The sequence below is a fragment of the Sphaerodactylus townsendi genome, linkage group LG08, assembly GCF_021028975.2.
Source record: "Sphaerodactylus townsendi isolate TG3544 linkage group LG08, MPM_Stown_v2.3, whole genome shotgun sequence".
Classification (NCBI taxonomy): Eukaryota; Metazoa; Chordata; class Lepidosauria; order Squamata; family Sphaerodactylidae; genus Sphaerodactylus; species Sphaerodactylus townsendi.
Genome location: NC_059432.1, coordinates 110,864,009 through 110,887,337, shown reverse-complemented (window position 1 = coordinate 110,887,337; position 23,329 = coordinate 110,864,009). Strand labels below are relative to the sequence as shown.

The 23,329-nt window shown below is 47.4% G+C and overlaps 1 protein-coding gene across 1 annotated transcript in view; it reads right to left on the bottom strand.

Moving 5' to 3' along the window:
- Positions 1–3,962: 3,962 nt before the first annotated feature.
- ECEL1 (endothelin converting enzyme like 1) overlaps positions 3,963–23,329 on the bottom strand; it is a 100,407-nt gene continuing 81,040 nt past the window's right edge. Inside the window, 8 exon segments of the mRNA XM_048505946.1 lie at positions 3,963–5,223; positions 9,221–9,297; positions 10,200–10,298; positions 11,103–11,165; positions 16,677–16,801; positions 17,613–17,680; positions 19,812–19,863; positions 21,139–21,197. Of these exon segments, the coding sequence (XP_048361903.1) occupies positions 5,124–5,223; positions 9,221–9,297; positions 10,200–10,298; positions 11,103–11,165; positions 16,677–16,801; positions 17,613–17,680; positions 19,812–19,863; positions 21,139–21,197 (643 nt within the window). The 3' untranslated portion in view covers positions 3,963–5,123.

Sequence of the window (23,329 nt, the reverse complement as noted above, 5' to 3'; positions counted from 1 at the left end):
AATCCTAAAACAGATTGACGATATGAGAGTCAAAGGTCCTAGGTTTGTCCGCCAGTCTTTGTGGCGAGATTGGCGGTAAATCTTGAACTAAAGAGTCCATAAGAGCATTAAGCATAATTCCCCTGCTATTTCCAGATGCGTCAAAGCTGTGTGGAGGCTAATGGCAATGGCATCACTCCGTGAATCTATTAGTCCCGATATCTTTTGAGACTGATGTTTTATCAAATGTATCTGGAAGGCAAGAACCAATATGCCTATGGACCAGTTTTTCAAAACACCTCATGATGATGGGGGTGAGTGCCACTGGTCTATAATCCTGAAGATTGTCAGCCGTGGAAATCTCTTTGGTAGTTGAACAATGGTGGAAGCTTTCAAACAAGTTGGGATGGTGGAATGGGATAGGGATCGATTAAAGATCTCAGTAAAAACACTCAGCCCAGTTGGTTAGCGCGATTCCCTTTAACACCCAACCGGGAGATACCATCCGGGCCCAGCCGCCTTCCTTGGATTCACAGCGCCCTCAAAACTTGCCTCACCTCATGTTCCTCCACAGTGAGGTGGGAGCTGCCAATCACCTAGTGGCTGTGACATTGTGTCATCTCCCTTCTGATAGACCTGTTTCAAAGCGGGCAAAAAAGTGATTTAGCTCCTCTGCCAGAGAAGAAGAATCCCCATCTACAGAGATGTCATTGGTGGGTTTATGATTGGTAATTTGTTGAATCCCCTGCCACACCTGCCTCATGTTGTTATTATTGAAATAATCCTCACTTTTTTCTCTTGCATAACTCATGCTTGGCTTGTCGAATGCCTCTCTTGGAGACTGGCTCTTTCGCCGCACTATACTTTGCCTCATCACCAGATCTGAAAGCAATATTCCTGTCATGCAAAAGTCGCTGAACCTCCCTTGTCATCCAGGGTTTATGGTTGGAGTAAATCCGGATGCGCTTATCCACAGTAAGAGTGTCTGTGCAGTAGGTGATATAACTCAGAACAGCAGTGGTATACTCCTCCAGATCTGGGTGGTAGAAAACATCCCAATTTGTTGTCTCAATTTGTAGGTACAATTTGTAGGTGGAATCTCTTTTCCTTCTCCTTGAACCCATGACTCCTGGTCCTGGTCTCTGGAGTCGCAGAAAACAAGCTTGCTCCCTCACTAACATGACATCCCTTCAAATATCTAAACAGGGCTTATCTTCACCAAACTAAACACCCCCAGCTCCCTAAGTCTCTCCTCGTAAGGCACAGGTGTCAAACTCGCGGCCCTCCAGATGTTCATGAACCACAATTCCCATCAGCCCTTGCCAGTATAGCCAATGCTCATGTTGGGAGGGACTGATGGGAATTGTAGTTCGTGAACACCTGGAGGGCCGCGATTTTGACACCCCTGTCATAGGGCATGGATTCTAGCCCTTTGACCCTTTTTGGTTGCCCTCCTCTGGACCCGTTCCAGCTTGTCACTATCCTTCAAGCTCTATTCAAGCAGTGGTGTAGGAGGTTAAGAGCTCATGTATCTAATCTGGAGGAACCGGGTTTGATTCCCAGCTCTGCCGCTTGAGCTGTGGAGGCTTATCTGGGGAATTCAGATTAGCCTGTACACTCCCACACACGCCAGCTGGGTGACCTTGGGCTAGTCACAGCTCTTCTGAGCTCTCTCAGCCCCACCCACCTCACAGGGTGTTTGTTGTGATGGGGGAAGGGCAAGGAGATTGTAAGCCCCTTTGAGACTCCTGCAGGAGAGAAAGGGGGGATATAAATCCAAACTCTTCTTCTTCTTCTTCTTCTTCTTCTTCTTCTTCTTCTTCTTCTTCTTCTTCTTCTTCTTCTTCTTCTTCTTCTTCTTCTTCTTCTTCTTCTTCTTCTTCTTCTTCTTCTTCTTCTTCTTCTTCTTCTTCTTCTTCTTCTTCTTCTTCTTCTTCTTCTTCTTCTTCTTCTTCTTCTTCTTCTTCTTCTTCTTCTTCTTCTTCTTCTTCTTCTTTTTCTTCTTCTTCTATTACATCCAAGTGCACGAACAGCACAAGACTAAATTTAAGCATTATCCAATTTTCCGTGCTATTTATATTCTAACTCATGTTTAACATTTTAACCTGCACAGTTTACTGTTTCTGAAAGCTACTTAATAACTTATTCCAAATATATTTAAATGTTTAAAATTAATATTTTTCCATCCTAAAAAAATCATGATTTGTAACACTGAAGATAGCGATCCTACATACTTTAGGCTGGGACAGCACATGAAATATTACTGATGAAGGGGCGTGAGGTCCTACGAAACAAGATGACATCCGGACACCTGTCTTGCGAGGAATTGTTTGGATCTGATCATTAGGACTGTTTGTTTTTTCAGGACTGACTTGGATTGACTGTTTTTCTAATGCTATCTTGTCTGTTTGTTACTTGTCTTCCAGAGCGTAGATGCTTATATGTAGCCTTGTATTGTTTTCGCACATTTATGTCACAGAGATTGTATGAGACTCAATCCATGTGTATCTATTCATCATCAGTAGGTGTTTCTTTGATAGTCACTGAGTTATTTGGGTTCCTTTTCCCCTTCTTTGTATGTTAATACCTCACTGTACTTCCTCATTCTTGATTCTTTGCCTCTATCACCAACCGCACAACCACCAGAACCCCGCAACTGATTAATGTCCATCTTAGAATCATAGAGTTGGAAGAGACCCCGAGGGCCATCAAGTCCAACCCCCTGCCATGCAGGAACACACAATCAAAGCACTCCTGACACATGTTCATCCAGCCTCTGTTTAAAAACCTCCAAAGAAGGAGACTCCACCACACTCCGAGGCAGTGAATTCCACTGTCGAACAGCCCTGACTGTCAGGAAGTTCTTCCTGATGTTTAGGTGGAATCTCTTTTCCTTCACCTTGAACCCATGGCTAGTCCTAGTCTCTGGAGCTGCAGAAAACAAGCTTGCTCCCTCACCAACATGACATCCTTTCAAATATCTAAGCATGGCTATCATGTCACCTCTTAATCTTCTTAACCTCTTGACCTTCACCAAACACCAGCCGCCTAAGTCTCTCCTTGTAGGGTGTGGATTCCAGACCTTTGACCATTTTGGTTGCCCTCCTCTGGACCCATTCCAGCTTGTCAATATACTTCTTGAATTGCTGTGCCCAGAACTGGACACAACATTCCAGGTGAAGTCTAACCAAAGTAGAATAAAAAGGTACAATTACATCCCTCGATCTTGACACTATACTCCTATTGATACAGCCCAGAATCGCATTGGCTTTCTTGGCCGCCGCATCACACTGCTGACTCATGTTCAGCTTGTGGTCTACTAAGACTCCCAGATCCCTTTCACATGTCATGTTGTCAAGTCAGGTGTCACCCGTCCTATTTCTGTGTATTTCATTTTTTTTTCTGCCTAAACATAGTATCTCTGTTATCTCTGTTGAAAATTATGTTGTTTGTTTTGGCCCAGCTCTCTAATCTGTCCAGGTCATTTTGAATTCTGACTCTGTCCTGCTTCCAGAACATTGATCTCTAGCTGATCCCGGCTGTGCACAAACAGAATTCTTTCCTTGCTTCTCATGTTGAACTCCAATATTAAAAATGGGAGGAGGCTGCTCTGCGAAAGCAGCAGGAAGTACGATGTGTCGTGTGATTCTCCGTCCCCTGCAAACTCTCGACACCTGTCTGCCTCTCACTATGTCCTGTGAACACTCTCCTAGATATCCCAGCCAGGTACCCACTCTGGATGTCAGAGAACGGGATCCTCCTTAGCTGCCTCTTCAGTCTGGAATTCTCTTCTCCCCGCAAAATGCCGGAATCTGAGCCTGTGTGTTTTCCGAGGTGGAAAAAGGCGTTTTTCATTCAAAGTGGCTTGCAAGTACCAGGAACAGCGCAATGCAAGGGGGAAAGTGTTCCCTTCCCCTTCACCCTTAAGATGATTTGGGGTGTGTGTGGGTGTTAGTGACCCAGTCAATGAATAGATGCACCCATTTGCCATGCAGACAAAACAGTTTTGGCTTTTTAATTCAACATAACCAGCAGCAGCAGAAAAATACAGCGCCAAATATCTGTACAAAGAGCTGCTCCCCTCCGAGTGCCCAGACAGCGCCACCTGGTGGCCAGGAGTGGTGGCGATGAGGGTAGGGGGCAGGACTCGAAGAGGAGCCGGTTGCGAATCCTCCCCCGGCCAGGTCTCCCTTGTGCTACAGCCCTAGCTCAGTCATGCTTTAGCTCAGGGGGAGGAGCCTGCGCCATTGCATGGCGGCCAGGCTAGACATATTGGGGGGGGGGGGGGAGAGACTGTGTGGCTGTCCCCCTCCCTCTTAGGGACAGCAATTCTGCTAGGGTTGCCAACTCCAGCTTGAGAAATTCCTGGGGGCGGTACCTGGAGAAAATAGACTGAGGATGGAACGGAGCTTAGTGGGGACGCAGTGACACTCTAGGACTTCTTTCACTCCTAGACTCTGTGGTATACCATAAAGTTTTCCCCACAGAAGCCACCATTTCCTGCAGCAGTTATAATCCCAGGAGAACTCCACCTGGAAATTAGCAACCCTAGGTCCTGCCTGTTTTCAAAGAAGGCTGCCGGGGGGTGGGGGGACGGCGTACATCATTCTGGGGCTGAGGAGATTTCAGGGGGGTGTGAGAAGAGAGAGGCAGGACTTGGAAGTCAGAAATACCATTTTGAGTGAATTTTGCAGGCAGCCTGTTTTGTCACTGTCAAGCGTCAGTCCAAATGTCGCCATTTTGTTTAGTGCTGGCTGGAGAAACAGGCCCTACTCTCTCTGCTCTGTTGCCATGGTAAAAGCTGGGCTGATAGAGAGAGGCCCAGCCTGGTGCCACAGCCGGTTTCCAGCTGTCCCCTCTGCATTTTCCCAAAACAGATGACCCAACCCAGGTGAGCGCTGATCTGGGCAAGGCAGGGGGCAGAGCACGGCGCCTATTCCTACGTTTTCCATCCTCCTCTTCCCCATGGCCGTTAGTCCGTTCGGTTTGTCCATCCGTGCCTAGAGGAGGGCCACATTTCAGCGGCAGGTGGGTTTTACCCCTTTGTCCAGCCAGGTGAGGAACAGAGCAGCAACAGATCCAGCGGGTACCTCGGCACACGTCGAGTGCACGCATTGGGGTGTGGGGGAGAGTGAGTTGGCGTTTCACCAGACGGAGCATTTGTGAGCCGGGTTCATGGGCGAGTTCTTGGGGCAGTGGAAGACCCGGCCGAATTCTTCAAACTGGGAGACGCTGCCGAGAACCCTGCAGGACGAAGACAGACCGAAAGATTAGGCACACGAAAAGTCTAGACCGCTTGTTCCTAAAAGAAACCAGTTCCTAAAAGACCTGCAAGGTTTAGCTTGTAAAAGGGATAGTCAGTGGTGGGATCCAAAAATTTTGGTAACAGGTTCCCATGGTGGTGGGATTCAAACTGTGGCGTAGTGCCAATGGGGGGCTGAAGGCGAGGGCACATGACGGGGCGGGGAGGCACGTTTCCTGGAAGCGTGGAGCTGTGGCAAGGACCGAAGCCACTGCGCTGAGTCCTTGGTGAGTGAAACTTGAATGCAACGCTTGAGGCGAGAGCTGCCACGCCCGACCGGATTGCACCTCCTGCTAGACTGCTTCCAGTTCTGCACGCTACTGCTGAGAGGAAGGGCGTAACTAAGGCAAAAATCACGTGGCAAAATCACCCATTAGTAACCCCCTCTCGGCACACACAAATAATTAGTAACCTACTCTCGGGAACCTGTGAGAACCTGCTGGATCTTCACCTCTGGGGATAGTGTAGCTCTAACTCCGCTCCTAATCCTGGGGATCAGAGCAAGCGCTCCAACTTTGCAGTGAGGAACGCCGACGCTTCAAAATGCACCTTATCATGTTGTCCATGGCTCCATCCTCTAACAAGTTCATTGGAAGCTTCCGGGGACTTTTCGTGCACACCTTGCCGTTCACGCTGCTTTGATAGTCTCCTTGAGGATATGTTGTACCCCCCTGCCTAGTGTATCTGTCACCCCTCAAAACCAAAATCACCCCAATTCTCCCGGAGTTTCGGTGGCCGACTTCAATGCGCTTCTTCCTCGCTCCAGAGCCCGGAAGGCAATACCTGTCTTCTGGGACTAGCAAAGTCACATCTGTCCAAAATCTAACAGACAGGCTGTCTGGTCTAATTCTATCACAGGCTGCCCAGTCTGTGGTTTCTTAGGATGAAAGCCAATAATAGTTTGGGAGATGGTTTGGAAAGCAAGGGTCATCATAAAAGGAAACACTTCTTCACGCAGCGTGTGATTGGTGTTTGGAACATGCTGCCACAGGAGGTGGTGATGGCCACTAACCTGGTCGCCACATCTCAAAAAGGATATTGAAGAGATAGAAAAAGTGCAGAGAAGGGCAACGAGGATGATTGAGGGACTGGAGCACCTTCCTTATGAGGAGAGGCTGCAGCATTTGGGGCTCTTTAGTTTGGAGAGGAGACGTCTGAGGGGGGATATGATTGAAGTCCATAAAATTATGCATGGGGTAGAAAATGTGGACAGAGAGAAATTTTTCTCTCTTTCTCACAATACTAGAACCAGGGGGCATTCATTGAAAATGCTGGGGGGAAGAATTAGGACTAATAAAAGGAAACACTTCTTCACGCAACGTGTGATTGGTGTTTGGAATATGCTGCCACAGGAGGTGGTGATGGCCACTAACCTGGATAGCTTTAAAAGGGGCTTGGACAGATTTATGCAGGAGAAGTCGATTTATGGCTACCAATCTTGATCCTCTTTGATCTGAGATTGCAAATGCCTTAACAGTCCAGGTGCTCGGGAGCAACAGCTGCAGAAGGCCATTGCTTTCACATCCTGCCTGTGAGCTCCCAAAGGCACCTGGTTGGCCACTGCGAGTAGCAGAGAGCTGGACTAGATGGACTTTGGTCTGATTCAGCTGGCTTGTTCTTATGTTCTTATGGATAGCTTTAAAAGGGGCTTGGACATATTTATGGAGGAGAAGTTGATCTATGGCTACCAATCTTGATCCTCTTTGATCTGAGATTGCCAATGCCTTAGCAGACCAGGTGCTCGGGAGCAGCAGCAGCAGAAGGCCATTGCTTTCACCTCCTGCATGTGAGCTCCCAAAGGCACCTGGTGGGCCACTGCGAGTAGCTGAGAGCTGGACCAGATGGACTCTGGTCTGATCCAGCAGGCTCTTTCTTATGTTCTTATGTTCTTATGTCACTTCCCAAAGTCTGCACATCCTCCTTTTCCATGTAGCAAACAGCTCTGGCAGGTCATACGTTTGATTGATTCTGCGCTGCTACCCCCTCTCCGTTGCTCTTCCGTTTTACCGCAGCATGATTTTTAATTAAAAACATATTATATGTTGGTGCCTGTTTTCTTGATTGATCTTATGCCTGCTCCCTGATGCTTTTCCGAGGCTCCCTGACTGCTTTGTTGATGGTTTTTTGAGGCTCCCTAGTTATCTCGCTGATAGATTTCCTCCCAAAATGTACGATGCTGCTCCATTTATCCTTCCGACATCACAGGGGTTAGGGACGCAGCGCCCCCAGTGATCTGGATTTCCGCAGAAAATGTTTTAGCTTTTCCTTCGTACCAGAAAATAAGTCTAACTTTTTTTCCTTTTCCTTCTATTTTCACTTTAAAAAAGAAATTGTAAGCATTTGTGGTATTAAATGAGAGCCAGTAAGGGCCATCAATTAAATATGTATGGTATTAATGAGAACAAACATGGTGTCGTGGTTAAGAGCTGGTGCACTCTAATCTGGAGAACCGGGTTTGATTCCCCGCTCTGCCGCCTGAGCAGCAGTGGCGTAGGAGGTTAAGAGCTCGTGTATCTAATCTGGAGGAACCGGGTTTGATTCTCCGCTCTGCTACCTGAGCTGTGGAGGCTTATCTGGGGAATTCAGATTAGCCTGTGCACTCCCACACATGCCAGCTGGGTGACCTTGGGCTAGTCACAGCTTCTCGGAGCTCTCTCAGCCCCACCCACCTCACAGGGTGTTTGTTGTGAGGGGGGAAGGGTGAGGAGATTGTCAGCCCCTTTGAGTCTCCTACAGGAGAGAAAGGGGGGATATAAATCCAAACTCTTCTTCTTCTTCTTCTTCTATTAAATGAGAGCCAGTAAGGGCCATCAATTAAATATTTATGGTATTAATGAGAACAAACATGGTGTCGTGGTTAAGAGCTGGTGCACTCTAATCTGGAGAACCGGGTTTGATTCCCTGCTCTGCTACTTGAGCTGGTGGAAGTTTATCTGGTGAACCAGATTATCTTGTGCAATGCATGCCAGCTGGGTGACCTTGGGCTCTCTCAGCCCCACACACCTCACAGGGTGTTTGTTATGAGGGGTGGGGAAGGGAAAGGAGTTTTTAAGCCCCTTTGAGTCTCCTTACAGGAGAGAAAGGGGGGATATAAATCCAACTCTTCTTCTTCTAAAAGATAAAATATGTTGATGTTATGTAATACTGTACATATTTTTATGCATTTCTGAGTTTACAAACTTTTTCTGTGCCATCTGCTGGCCTTTGTGTGTCATCTGTGACTTCTGCAAAACTCCAAAAAAAATATTCCTATTTCATTTCTTATGCCAGCTTGCAATATATCAAAACCACGATGGGGAAAGTCACGATGTGGAAGGGATAACTGTACTGGGTTTCGTACAAACTGGAAACTGCCACAGCGCTGAGAATGCCGGGCCCAGAGGGTTCTGTAGAAAAATAACACCTCTGCACATGGGTTTTTGTGTTTCCACCCATATTTAGAGGTGGGATCCAGCAGGTTCTCACAGGTTCCCGAGAGTAGGTTACTCATTATTTGTGTGTGCCGAGAGGGGGTTACTAATGGGTGATTTTGCCACGTGATTTTTGCCTTCGTTACGCCCCTCCTCTCAGCAGTAGCACGCAGAACTGGAAGCAGTCTAGCAGGAGGTGCACCGGCGTGCGTGGCAGCCTGCGCCTGCGTGCATTCGTTTCCTGCCCAAGGACCGGCGCAGCGGCTGCGTCCTTGCCACAGCCCCGGCCAGGAATGCCCCGCCCCAGAATGCCCGGCCACGCCCCCCTTGTGCCCCGCCCAGCCCCATTGGCGCTACGCCACAGTTTGAATCCCACCACCATGGGAACCTGTTACTAAAAATTTCGGATCCCACCACTGCCCATATTGCAGGCTATCTGAAGTGTGAGTCTCCGTTTAGAACCCCAAAAGTGGCACCCCCGTTCCAGAACAGTTCTGTGTGTCTCCTTTATCTGCGTATCCCAAGTTACCTGTAGTGTTCAGGAGCATGTTTGTCAGTCAGCACCTGCAGGTAGATGGACTGTGAGCGCCGTTTGATACACCAGTTCTGCAGGGAGAATGTCAGATAAACATGGACATCAGATAGGGTGGGTTGGGCACTGTTAAGAGAAGCACTTCCCGGGAGTATATCGGGTGTCCTTGAGGCCAAATGGCCCGGATCCAAAGCCAGCAACTTAAGTCCTATGTCTCAAGGACAGGGAACTACCCTTTCCCCCTCCTCAGCTACAACATCCCTCCCCGAGGCTCGCTTTGTCTGAGAATTAGGAATGTCAGATTTCCAAACTTGTTCTCTAGCAAACCAAGAACAGCAAGGCACAGACAGCGTGGTGTGGTGGCTAAGAGCAGGTGGATTCTGATCTGGGGAACCGTGTTTGATTCCCCACTCCTCCACCTGAGCGGCAGAGGCTTATCTGGTGAACCAGATGTGTTTCCTCTCTCCTACATTCCTGCTGGGTGGCCTTGGGCTAATCACAGTTCTCTCAGGACTCTCTCAGCCCCACCTGCCTCACAAGGTGTCTGTTGTGGGGAGAGGAAGGGAAAGGACCTTGTAAGCCACCTTGAGTCTCCTTACAGGAGAGAAAGGTGGGGTATAAATCCAAACTGCTCTTCTTCTTCAATCTGAGGACCTTATTAGCCAGGAGCAGCAGTGGCGTCGGAGGTTAAGAGCTCGTGTATCTAATCTGGGTTTGATTCCCAGCTCTGCTGCCTGAGCTGTGGAGGCTTATCTGGGGAATTCAGATTAGCCTGTGCACTCCCACACACGCCAGCTGGGTGACCTTGGGCTAGTCACAGCTTCTTGGAGCTCTCTCAGCCCCACCTACCTCACAGGGTGTTTGTTGTGAGCGGGGAAGGGCAAGGAGATTGTAAGCCCCTTTGAGTCTCCTGCAGGAGAGAAAGGGGGGATATAAATCCAAACTCTTCTTCTTCTTCCTAATAAAGAGATATTACCTGGGCAAAAGCAATGAAGAAAAGCTGTTCATGTGTGTACTTGAGCCGTTGCAGAGGACTCTCGGGGCCGTGTTCCCGCACCCATTTCTGGTAGGCCTGTAAGAGACAGTTACGTTCAGCAAGCAGACAAGGTTGGTCCCCTCTCCCCTCATTCAAAGACCGTCCTTGAACTAGCAATCGACATGGAAGCAAAAAGTCATTTAATATTGCTTAAAATGGGGCAAGGGGATTGCCCAGGTGTGGAAGGAAATGGTCCAGAATGTGGAACGGAATGCCATAGCCCTATCCCATCAGAGGTCAGAAGCGAGACAGGGTCAGTATTTGAAAAGTTACATTAATTAAATTCATTAATAACAATTGCAACTTGTTATTAATATAAGGTGACCAGATGGTCACCTTTGCAAACCGGGACGGGCGGGCAGCCGCAGGAGCGCACGGCCTTCTGGGGCACTCCCGTTTCCCACCCTGTCACAGGGCAGGAAACGGGAGCGCCAGCGCTAAGCGTCAGCTAGCGCCCCGCGTCGTTAAAGGGAGCCGTCAAGACCGCCTTGCTCCAGAAGGCAGTCGGCAGCCTTCCAAACCCGGGACACTTGAAAAAACAAGTTGTTTCAAGGCGGGACTGTCCCGCCAAAAGCAGGACGTCTGGTCAGCCTATATTAATATGGTGCGGAATCCACATATGTTACTTCCAGGTTTTCTGCAGAAGTTGTGTAGTGGGGCCAAGAACGCTGCAGACCTCCTATGTCCCCCCCACCCCGTGATCCTTCCTCTGGGCACCAGGCAACTGGGGCCCAAGAGGGCTTATAAATATGCTCTTGGACTGGCTTGCGGGGATGAGGGGGACTTGCTGTGACTTTGGGACCTGCTCCCAGTAAGTAAAGGGGGGGGCATGCGTAGTGAAATGTAGCCGAGCTTCAGCCCCCCCATGTCAGCGATGTTCTCCCCCAGTGTGTGTTTTCCATTCACCTGCAGGGAAAAAAGCAAAATCACTATCGCAGCAACTTTTGGGTCCCACCAACACCAGCCCCCTCCCCAAATATTTGCAAAGTTTGATTTTTTTCAGTTGCACTCTAAGTATGCAAAGACTTCCTTATACATGCACACATGATTATTTATGATGTTACTGTTAACATCTTCTAGAATATTGCATGTTTTCCTTTTATATATATACATTAATAGATCATTGTAAGTCAAGTGCATATATCCCATTCTAATAACCTGATTAAAGGAACTCCCTGGGTCATTTCAATAGCTTTTTTGTGTATTCAAAACGACATGTATTTGTCTATTAATTTCTTTTCTAAACCCATACAATAAGAATGTAGCTAAAAGTTAGACTGCTTAAATGATTAATGGTTGAGGTTGTTTCTATCCAGTATATCAGCTAATATTAGTTTATCTGGGGGAAAGAATTAGGACTAATAAAAGGAAACATTTCTTCACGCAACGTGTGATTGGTGTTTGGAATATGCTGCCACAGGAGGTGGCGATGGCCACTCACCTGGATAGCTTTAAATGGGGATTGAACAGATTTATGGAGGAGAAGTCGATCTATGGCTACCAATCTTGATCCTCCTTGATCTGAGGTTGCAAATGCCTTAACAGTCCAGGTGCTCAGGAGCAGCAGCAGCAGAAGGCCATTGCTTTCACCTCCTGCATGTGAGCTCCCAAAGGCACCTGGTGGGCCACTGCGAGTAGCAGAGTGCTGGACTAGATGGACTCTGGTCTGATCCAGCAGGCTCTTTCTGATGTTCTTATCTTTATCAACAAGATTATAGAGTATAAGATTATAAATGCAGATCCACTGATGCAATACTTAATTCTGATATAGATTGTATTTGATTTTGATTATATAAGTCAATATGTGTATTTAGTATAGTTATTTCTTTTGTGAGGATTATTTTGATTGCTAATGTTTACTTATGTTTGCTTGCTTCCCCTTGCGCAACTCAGGCAATCCCTGGACCAGGAGCCAATACTTGGCCTTGCCCAATGCCCGTCTCGTTGCATGGAAATTGGCAGGATGTTCTAACCAAACTGTTCTGTCTTCAGAGGTGGGACAAAGTCCTAGGGTGTGGGCCGAGGTGCCAAGCCTGAACTCTCTCAGCCCCACCTACCTCACAAGGTGTCTGTTGTGGGGAGAGGAAGGAAAGGAGTTTGTAAGCCACTTTGAGACTGTTTATAATAGAGAAAAGCGGGATATAAATCTAAGCTCTTCTTCTTTTTTTAAAAAAAAGCCCTGCCCAACATTTCCTCAGCCGCAGCCGCAGTAAGACCACGCCGCCCATACAGGCCCTTTGGCCATATATTAATTGTGCTGCTACACAGGTTGAAGCTGACTACTCACCCAGCCCGGGGAGCTCTTGTGCAGTTCATAGTTCAAGACAGCTTTGGCGAATGAGCATGCGGCTTCTGGCGCAGCACTTCAGAAACCTTACAGCACAGGTGTCCAACTCGCAGCCCTCCAGATGTGATAGACTACAGTTCCCATCATCCCTGACAGGGGATGATGGGAACTGTAGTCCATAACATCTGGAGGGCTGTGAGTTGGACACCTATGCCTTACAGCACAGGTGTCAAACTTGCGGCCCTCCATATGTTATGGACTACAGTTCCCATCATCCCCTGCCAGCATCATGCTGGCAGGGGATGATGGGAACTGTAGTCCATAACATCCGGAGGGCCGCGAGTTGGACACCTATGCCTTACAGGGACTGTTGGTTCTGCCCCTTCAACAGAGGTTAATGAGATGTTATTTCCCAGGTGATATTTACCCCCCTGCCCATTTCCGCACATTTCCCCCCACCCCAAGTCTCTGGCAACTCTATCACTGGCCTAGGATTGTGAATTCCAGCTGGCTATTGTTGGACACAGAATGTTGGACTGGGCGCCCCTTGGCCTGATTAAGCATGCCGGTTGTTCTGTTCGGATTCCTGGCACCAAATCCGTGCCAAGTGTTCAGGCTTGGCATCTCGGCCCACACCCTGGGACTTTGTCCCACCTCTGAAGACAGAACAGTTTGGTTGGAACATCCCGCCAAGTTCCATGCAAGGCCGAGCATTTGCTCTTAGTCCAAGGACTGCCTGAGTTGCGCAAAGAGGATAGGAAAAGAAGAAGAAGAAGAAGAAGAAGAAGAAGAAGAAGAAGAAGAAGAAGAAGAAGAAGAAGAAGAAGAAGAAGAAGAGTTTGGATTTCTCTCCCCCCTTTCTCTCCTGTAGGAGACTCAAAGGGGCTGACAATCTCCTTGCCCTTCCCCCCTCACAACAAACACCCTGTGAGGTGGGTGGGGCTGAGAGAGCTCCGAGAAGCTGTGACTAGCCCAAGATCACCCAGCTGGCGTGTGTGGGAGTGTACAGGCTAATCTGAATTCCCCAGAGAAGCTCTCCCACCCAGCTTTCGGGCTGCAAATGTGAGGGAGAATCAAACCCGGTTCCTCCAGATTAGATACACGAGCTCTTAACCTCCTACGCCACTGCTGCTCCTAAAGATAAGAAGAGGAGTTTGGATTAATTCCCCACCTTTCTCTCCTGTATGGAGTCTCTCAGTGACTTACAAACTCCTTTTCATTTCTTCTCCCTACAACAAATGCCTTGTGAGGTAGGTGGGGCTGAGTTCTGAGAGAACTGTGCTTGGCTCAAGGTCATTCAGCAGGCTTCACGTGGAGGAACAGGGAAACAAATCCAGTTCCCCAGATTAGAGTCCGCCTCTCATGTGGAATCAAACCCGGTTCTCTGGATTGGAGTCCACCTGCTCTTAACCACTGCACCACCCTATGACACTAGAATTAAGTACCTGAAAAATCAACAAAAAATGCATACAGGATCTCTAATTATATCTATCCTTTCTAATTATAAATAATTATGTATACTATATAAAAATAAAATATAATTTCATTACAGATTGAAATCATCAAAATATATTAAGCTCCTATAACAGCCACCATTAGATCTATAGTATTGCACACAAATAATACAAATGGAATACATACATATCCCACAAAACAATTTTTTGACCTTTGAGAACCAAATGGATTTCGGCCAAATGAACTTTCGCTGTTGTCAAAGGGAAGATATTTAAGAACATAAGAACTAGCTTGCTGGATCAGACCAGAGTCCATCTAGTCCAGCACTCTGCTACTCGCAGTGGCCCACCAGGTGCCTTTGGGAGCTCACCTGCAGGATGTGAAAGGATGTGAAAGCAATGGCCTTCTGCTGCTGCTGCTCCTGCTCCTGAGCACCTGGTCTGCTAAGGCATTTACAATCTGAGATCAAGGAGGATCAAGATTGGTAGCCATAGATCGACTTCTCCTCCATAAATCTGTCCAAGCCCCTTTTTAAAAGCTATATATATTTAACATTCAGATGAAAGTTATTAATTATTGCACTCATTCTGACTGTGAACATTGGTTCAAAAATAACTTCTGCTGGGACCTGAGTTTCCCCCAGAATTCAAATCCTCAATAAGAGATTGTTCTATTGCGCCAAAAAGTGTCCAGTTCTGCTATAGAAGGGCCTTATTGTGTCTCCGTAGTAAGATATCCTTGTTAAGTCTGGAGCCAATATTGTAAGGTGGAGTTGCAACAGGCCAAAGTACAGGCCCAAATCTTTGGGAAATGTCTTTTATTTTCGATTCACAGGTTAAACAGTAACTTGTTGGGGCGATATGCTGTAGCTATTCCAGGTATCTACGTCAAGAAATCCAACATATATCATATATATTTATGTGGCTTCCAGTCTGATTAAGTCATACGGCCCTTAATATACCAATGGTCTGATTCACTACAAGTGTGCGCCTTCTCAAATATTTGAAGCCAGCAACTGAATTATATGTCAAGTTCCCTTTGCTTTAGCAATATTTGTGGAATGGTTTCCCCCAGATGCATGAAACCACTTAAGGTACCCTTAGATGCTCTGGAAATCCATAGATTTGTAAATTGTTTTATAGATTTGTAAATTGTTTTTATAGATTTGGTTTTATAGATTTGTAAATTGTTTTAAATTAACTTGGTTATTATTGTGCGAAATGTTGTTTTTGGCCTGCTGTGTTTAATGTTATTATGTTATTGTTGTTGCCGCTGCATGTACATCACCCAGATATTCTTCGGGATGGGAGGTTTAAAAAATAAATGAATGAATGAATGAAGGAATGAAGGAAGGAAGGAAGGAAGGAAGGAAGGAAGGAAGGAAGGAAGGAAGAAAGAAAGAAAGAAAGAAAGAAAGAAAGAAAGAAAGAAAGAAAGAAAGAAAGAAAGAAAGAAAGAAAGAAAGAAAGAAGGGTCCATCCCGTTTCAGGCAAAAAATGTAAGAGCTGTACTTGGTTTGGAGAACCAGAGGTTAGGACTGACTCTTTGCTTACTGTCAAACATCTCTCCTTGTTTACTCTGCCTTCTCCGATTTCCCCTTCCTTATCCGGATCCTTGGTTTTGTTTGGAAATCTCTTTGCTCTTTGATTCCTCCTTATCTGTTTGTCCTCTTTGCTGTGGAGGCTGGCCACACCCCAGGTTGCATCTTCTGATCCAAATCTTTGTCTTAACCCTCTCACTATCTGCCCCGCCCATCCGCTGGAACTCACTTTTTAAAATTTATTTTTTAAAAAGGTTGTTTAGTAGCCAGGTTTAATACCTGCAGCAAATGTGTTCCATAGAAAGCTATTCTATCATTTTGGGGCAGTGATGGCGAACCTTTTCGAGACCGAGTGCCCAAACTGCAACCCAAATCCCACATTTATCGCAAAGTGCCAACATGGCAATTTAACCTGAATACTGAGGTTTTAGTATAGAAAAAATGGTTGGCTCCAAGGCACGCGTTACTCAGGAGTAAGTTTGGTGGTAGTCGGTGGCTTTGCTTTGAAGCAATGGTGCAATGCTTCGAATGGGTGCATCACGACCCTAGGAGGGTTTACTCAGAAGCAAGCCCCATTGCCAGCAACCAAGCTTACTCCCAGGTAAAGGAACATGGTTTAGTTCTTCCCATGAAAATCAGTAGGGTTTAATAGCGCTTAACAGGGTTACCTACACTGCTTCCTCAAAACTAGGTCTTAGGTTTAATGCTAATAATCTCCCTGAAATAATTACACTATTATCACATGACGAACTCTGTGCACGCGTGCCCACAGAAAGGGCTCTGAGTGCCACCTCTGGCACCCGTGCCATAGGTTCGCCACCACTGTTTTGGGGTATTGAGTATCCTCCAAGGATTCTCCACAGCCTCAACTATTTGTTGAAAAGCGCATTCCAATTCAGTTGCCATGTTTAATCAAGCCAATTGTGAGGACTTGGCCAGTTTTTAAGCCTGCAGGAGTTAAAAATAGCACCCAAGTACAAAAAATTACGATCCAAAATTTCGCTTTTAAAACGTAGAGGACGAAACTGTGAAAAAAACAGCGATTTGTGTACATTTGTGTCTCTTCTGCAGCAGCCTTTTTGAGGAGCAGCCCTCCCCCTGCTGGTGAAAGGCAGCATTGCACCCCCTGGCTCACCCCTTGGTTGTAGACGGTGAAATTGTTGTACAGGTTGACGATGCATTCGGCCTTTTTCAGAAACTTGCTGTAGGAGGTGTCGGTCCACCAGTGCATCAGGTTGCCATGACGGTCATATTGGCCTCCTGCAATGATGGGATGGAAAAAGCCCGTGCGGTTAGTCGTAAGAATACAAGCGATGCCTTGGTCCTGTCACAGACTCCTTTCCCTTCCTCTCCCCACAACATAGAAGAGTTTGGATTTATATCCCCCTTTCTCTCCTGTAGGAGACTCAAAGGGGCTTACAATCTCTTTGCCCTTCCCCCCTCACGACAAACACCCTGTGAGGTGGGTGGGGCTGAGAGAGCTCCAAGAAGCTGTGACTAGCCCAAGGTCACCCAGCTGGCGTGTGTGGGAGTGCCCAGGCTAATCTGAATTCCCCAGATAAGCCTCCACAGCTCAGGCGGCAGAGCTGGGAATCAAACCCGGTTCCTCCAGATTAGCTACGCGAGCTCTTAACCTCCTATGCCACTGCTGCTCACTTAAACACATACACCTTATGAGGCAAGTGGAGCTGAGAGAGTTCTGACAAAACTGTGACTAGCCCCAGGTCACCCAGCAGGAATGTCGGAGTGTGGAAACACATCTGGTTCACCAGTTAAGCCTCTGCCACTCAGGTGGAGGAGTGGGGAATCCAACCCGGTTCTCCAGATTAGAATCCACCGGCTCTTACCCTCTACACCACGCTGGCTCTCTGGTTTATTTGCACAGTATGCGAATAAACAAGATGGCATTTGTTGAAAACTTACATATGGTCCCGTGCCTTCCCTCTGCCCAGATGCAAGCCACGTTCGGTAACTTTATGCAAAGAGGGTCCAAAGTCATGTTCTTTTCATCCCATGATTCCATGGGGTTGGGGGTGGGCTACATGTGGGGTGGGGGGAAAGAATTACTTACCCCAATCGTCATAGCCATGTGTCAGCTCATGCCCGATGATGGTGCCAATCCCCCCATAATTCAGGGACCTAGAAGTGGGAGAGAGACAGCAGGTGGGGGATAAGCCTGCTGGGAGGAGGGACAGACCCTCCCCCAGGTAGCACTGGTTGCTGCTGGCTGTGAATCCCAGAATCATAGGTCCCTTCCGCACACGCAAAATAATGCATTTTCAAACCACTTTCACAATTGTTTGCAAGTGGATTTTGCTATTCTGCACAGCTTCCAAGAGCACTGAAAGCAGTTTGAAAGTGCATTATTCTGCATGTGGAAGAAGCCCCCAAGGGCCCCCAAGGGCCCCCAAGGGCCCCCAAGGGCCCCCAAGTCCAAGCCCTTGCAATGCAGGAACACACCACCAAAGCACTCCTGACAGATGGCCACCCAGCCTCTCTTTAAAAACCTCCAAAGAAGGAGACTCCACGTCACTCCGAGGGAGTGCTTTCCACTGTCGAACAACCTTTGCTGTCAGGAAGTTCTTCCTGATGTTTAGGTGGGATCTCTTTTCCTGCACCTTGAACCCATGACTCCTGGTCCTGGTCTCTGAGGGAGCAGAAAACACTCACCAATGTAACACCCCTTCAAATATCTAAACATGGCTATTGTGTCACCTCTTAACCTTCTCTTCACCAGACTAAACATCCCCAGCTCCCTAAATCTCTCCTCGTAGGGCATGGATTCCAGACCGTTCACCATTTTGGTTGCCCTCCTCTGGACCCAGGAAAGAATATATTATAGTTCTATGATTTAATTGGTTGGGCTAGATGTGTGTTTGTTCTTTTCGGTACATCATTCTGTTGTTTGGGGATTAAGTCTTCCCCATTCTATCTATCTATCTATCTATCTATCTATCTATCTATCTATCTATCTATTCATCTATCTATCTATCTATCTATCTATCTATCTATCTATCTATCTATCTATCTATCTATCTATCTATCTATCTATCTATCTATCTACCTACCTACCTACCTACCTACCTACCTACCTACCTACCTACCTACCTACCCACCTACCCACCTACCCACCCACCCACCTACCTACCTACCTACCTACCTACCTACCTACCTACCTACCCACCCACCCACCCACCCACCTACCTACCTACCTATCTTCTATCTATCTTCTATCTATCTTCCATCCATCCATCCATCCATCCATCCATCCATCCATCCATCCATCCATCCATCCATCCATCCATCCATCCATCCATCCATCCATCCATCCATCCATCCATCCATCCATCCATCCATCCATCCATCCATCCATCCATCCATCCATCCATCCATCCATCCACCTACCTATCTACCTACCTACCTACCTACCTACCTACCTACCTACCTACCTACCTACCTACCCACCCACCCACCCACCTACCTACCTACCTACCCACCCACCCACCTACCTACCTACCTTCTATCTATCTTCTATCTATCTTCCATCCATCCATCCATCCATCCATCCATCCATCCATCCATCCATCCATCCATCCATCCATCCATCCATCCATCCATCCATCCATCCATCCACCCACCCACCCACCCACCTACCTACCTACCTACCTACCTACCTATCTTCTATCTATCTTCTATCTATCTTCCTTCCTTCCTTCCTTCCTTCCATCCATCCATCCATCCATCCATCCATCCATCCATCCATCCATCCATCCATCCATCCATCCATCCATCCATCCATCCATCCATCCATCCATCCATCCATCCATCCATCCATCCATCCATCCATCCATCCATCCATCCATCCATCCATCCATCCATCCATCCATCCATCCATCCATCCATCCATCTATCTATCTATCTATCTATCTATCTATCTATCTATCTATCTATCTATCTATCTATCTATCTATCTATCTATCTATCTATCTATCTATTATTGGGTTTTTTATACTGCCCTACCCCCGAAGGGCTCTGGGCGGTGAACAACATAAATCGCATATACAATAACCCTTAAATACATTAAAACAGTTTAAAACGCAGCGATCAGTAAAACAATGTCCGCAATAACCCCCATTAAAAACCTCCCAAAAGGGGGAAGAAAACGGGTCCCCTAGATGGTGAGGGACCCAAAAGATAGAAAGGAAGAGGAGGAGGAGAGAGCAGGGTTGGTTCCCCATAATGGGTTTTAGTTTGGGCTGACTGCACTTACTGAGGGAATTCTGGGTCGTAGAGAGTAGGTTGAAGGATCCCGGCTGGAAACACTGTGGGGAAAAACAAGACAAGTTACGGGGGGAGCAAAAGACGCCAGGCTGAGGTCCCCTGGACCCCTAAGTGTTTCAGAAAGTGAGCAGGCCACTGAAAGGCAGGGATTGTTATCGCCTGCCCTCTTTCCAACGAAACAGTTTCCCACAGTAGTTAGAGCCCCCCCAAGGCAGCCATTTGAGGATGTTGCTCACCTACCCGTCTCAAAATTCCTTAGGTGCCCTCAGGCCCAAAAAGAAGAAGAAGAGCTTGGATTTATGCCCCACCTTTCTCTCCTGTAAGGAGACTCAAGGTGGCTTACAAGCTCCTTTCCCTTCCTCTCCCCACAACAACCTTGTGGGGCTGAGAGAGTTCTGAGAGAACTGTGACCGGCCTAGGGTCACCCAGCAGGAATATAGGAGTGCGGAAACACATCTGGTTCACCGGATAAGCCTCTGCCACTCAGGTGGAGGAGTGGGGAATCAAACCCGGTTCTCCAGATTAGAATCCACCTGCTCTTAACCATTACATCACGCTGGCCATTACACAGGGCAGGGGCTATCAGATTCTGGGCTAGATGGGACACCCTGCAGCATGCAATAGGTCTAGGACAGTGGTGGCGAACCTCTGGCACGAGTGCCAGAGGTGGCACTCAGAGCCCTCTCTGTGGGCACACGCAAACAGAGACACCCCCCCCCCCCCACACACACATCTAGGCTGGCCTAGGCCGCTGGGCTCGATTATTAGCACTAAACCTAAGACCTAGTTTTGGGGAAGCAGTGTAGGTAACCCTGTTAAGCGCTGTTAAACCCCACTGATTTTCATGCGAAGAACTAATGCGTGATCCTTTACCTGGGAGTAAGCTCAGTTGCTGGCAATGGGGCTTGCTTCTGAGTAAACCCTGCTAGGGTCATGATTCACCCGTTGGAAGAGTTGCACGGTTGCTTCAAAGCAAAGTCACCAACTACCACCAAACTTACTCCTGAGTAACGCGCGCCTCGGAGCCAACCGTTTTTTCTAAACTAAAACCTCAGTATTCAGGTGAAATGGCCGTGTTGGCACTTTGCGATATATAAGTGGGTTTTGGGTTGCAATTTGGGCACTCGGTCTCGAAAAGGTTCGCCATCACTGGTCTAGGAATTAACGGTCATGCCATCTCCCACCCTCCGCTGCTCCAGTGGAAAGACGGCCATTTTGGAACTGAGGATGCCCTAACTCTGAAGCCTTCATTCGCCGTCAATGGCCCAACCAAGCCCTACAAAAGGCAGGTCAGGTCCGGTTCCTCTCGTGCATACCCATTTGGTTCTTGTTCGGAAGGTAGTAAGCGTTCAGCGCCTGTGGGGGTAGCAGCCACCTGCAAGGAAGCAAAACGCCGTGATTGGCATAGATACCGCCAGGTCATATTTTCTAGAGCACAGGTGTCAAACTCGCGGCCCTCCAGATGTTAATGAACTACAATTCCCATCAGCCCTTGCCAGCATAGCCAAAGCTCATGTTGGGAGGGACTGATGGGAATTGTAGTTCATGAGCATCTGGAGGGCCGCAAGTTTGACACCCCTATTCTAGAGGTTGCCATAAGCCATCCGCCCTGTCAGGTCACGATAAGACTCCTCCCCGCTGTGAAGCCTGAATAAAGTTGGGGAGAACAATTGAGAGGAAATGAATTGAACTGGCAAAAAAATTGCAACATACACATTTTATTACTGGTCTCTCAGAGACGACAATATGAAGAAGAGAAGAGTTGGATTTATACCCTGTTTTTCTCTACCGCAAGGAGCCTTGAAGCGGCTTACAGCTCCTTCCCTTCCCCACAACAGACCCCCTTGTGAGGCAACTGGTGCTGAGAGAGTTCTGAGACAACTGTGAAGGGCCCAAGGTCATGTATGTATGCAGGTTTCATGTGCAGGAGTGGGGAATCAAGTCCAATTCTCCAGATAAGAGTCCACTGCTCTTAAACACAACACCATGCTGGAATTCAGCAGTTTTGCCTTTCAGAAGCTATAAAATAATTGTCAAAGGCTTTCACGGCCGGATTCAACTGGTTGTGGTGGGTTTTCCAGGATGTGTGGCCGTGATCTGGTGGATCTTGTTCCTAACGTTTCGCCTGCATCTGTGGCCGCAGTGGCGTACCTAGGCAAACTGGAGCCCTGGGAAAAACAGAGTTTGATGCCCACCCCCCCCACCCCCATGGGCGGCCACCCTCCCACACTGTGACCAAACAATGATTTTTTTCCACCAGGTCGTTTCAAAGTCACCATCACATTATAGAACATCCCCCAACTCACAAATCTGAACACAGCAATGGGCCATGCCACACAGGAGAAATAATTTTTTTGAAAACAATTTCAAAATGCTTTCAAAATGTTTTATTACTGCTATGAAAACATTTTATGATGTTGTATCCAGTCCCTCAATTGGGGGAAACAGCATCACTTTCAATGTTATTTAAACTGGGGACCCCAGATTCTCCCTTTAAGGTGGATTTAAAAGGAGAATCTGGGCTCCCTAGTTTAAACAAGTGATGCTGGAATCCACTCCCAAACAGCATCACTTTCAATGGTGTTTAAACTAGGGAGCTCAGATTCTCCTTTTAAATCCACCTTAAATGGAGAATCTGGGGTCCCCAGTTTAAACATCATTGAAAGTGATGCTCTTTTGGGGTGGATTCTCCCCCACCCTGAAACAGCATCACTTTCAATGTTTGAACTGGGGACCTCAGATTCTCCCTTTAAATCCATGCCGAAGGGGGTAGATTTAATAATAATAATAACCTTTATTAGGCATTGAGAGAATAAAAGAAAGAAAGAAAATAAGCATTGGCAGGAAGGGAGTAGATTTAAAAGGAGAATCTGGGGAAATTTAGGGGGTGCCTGCTGTCAGGGGTGCAATTATTAAGATAGCAGCACCAAAACTTCAGAGTATCTTTGTGAGACCGTACTGATGATACCACCCAGGTTTGGTGAAGTTTGGTTCAGGGGGTCCAAAGCTATGGACCCTCAAAGATGTAGCCCCCATCTCCTATTAGCTCCCATTGGAAACAATGGGAGATGGGGCACTTCCCTTGGGAGTCCATAACTTTGGACTCCCTAAACCAAACCTTACCAAATCTGAGTGATATCATCAGGAGAGTCTCCTGAAAAATCCCTGAAATTTTGGTGCTGCTAGCCTAAAAACTGCTCCCCCTGCAGGCCAGAAACGAAAAAAACACTGAAAATGCAAAAAAAATCACAAAACGAACCTGTATTTTTGGCACCCACCACAAGGGGGCGCCCTGGGAAGCTGCCCACTTTGCCCAATGGCAGGAACGCCTCTGTGTGGCCGGCATCTTCAGAAGTGTATCACTAACAGACTTCCCTCTGTGATACACCTCTGAAGATGCCGGCCACAGTTGCAGGCGAAACGTTAGGAACAAGATCCACCAGATCACGGCCACACAGCCCGGAAAACCCGCCACAACTATAAAATAATGTTTGTGTTGAATTTTCA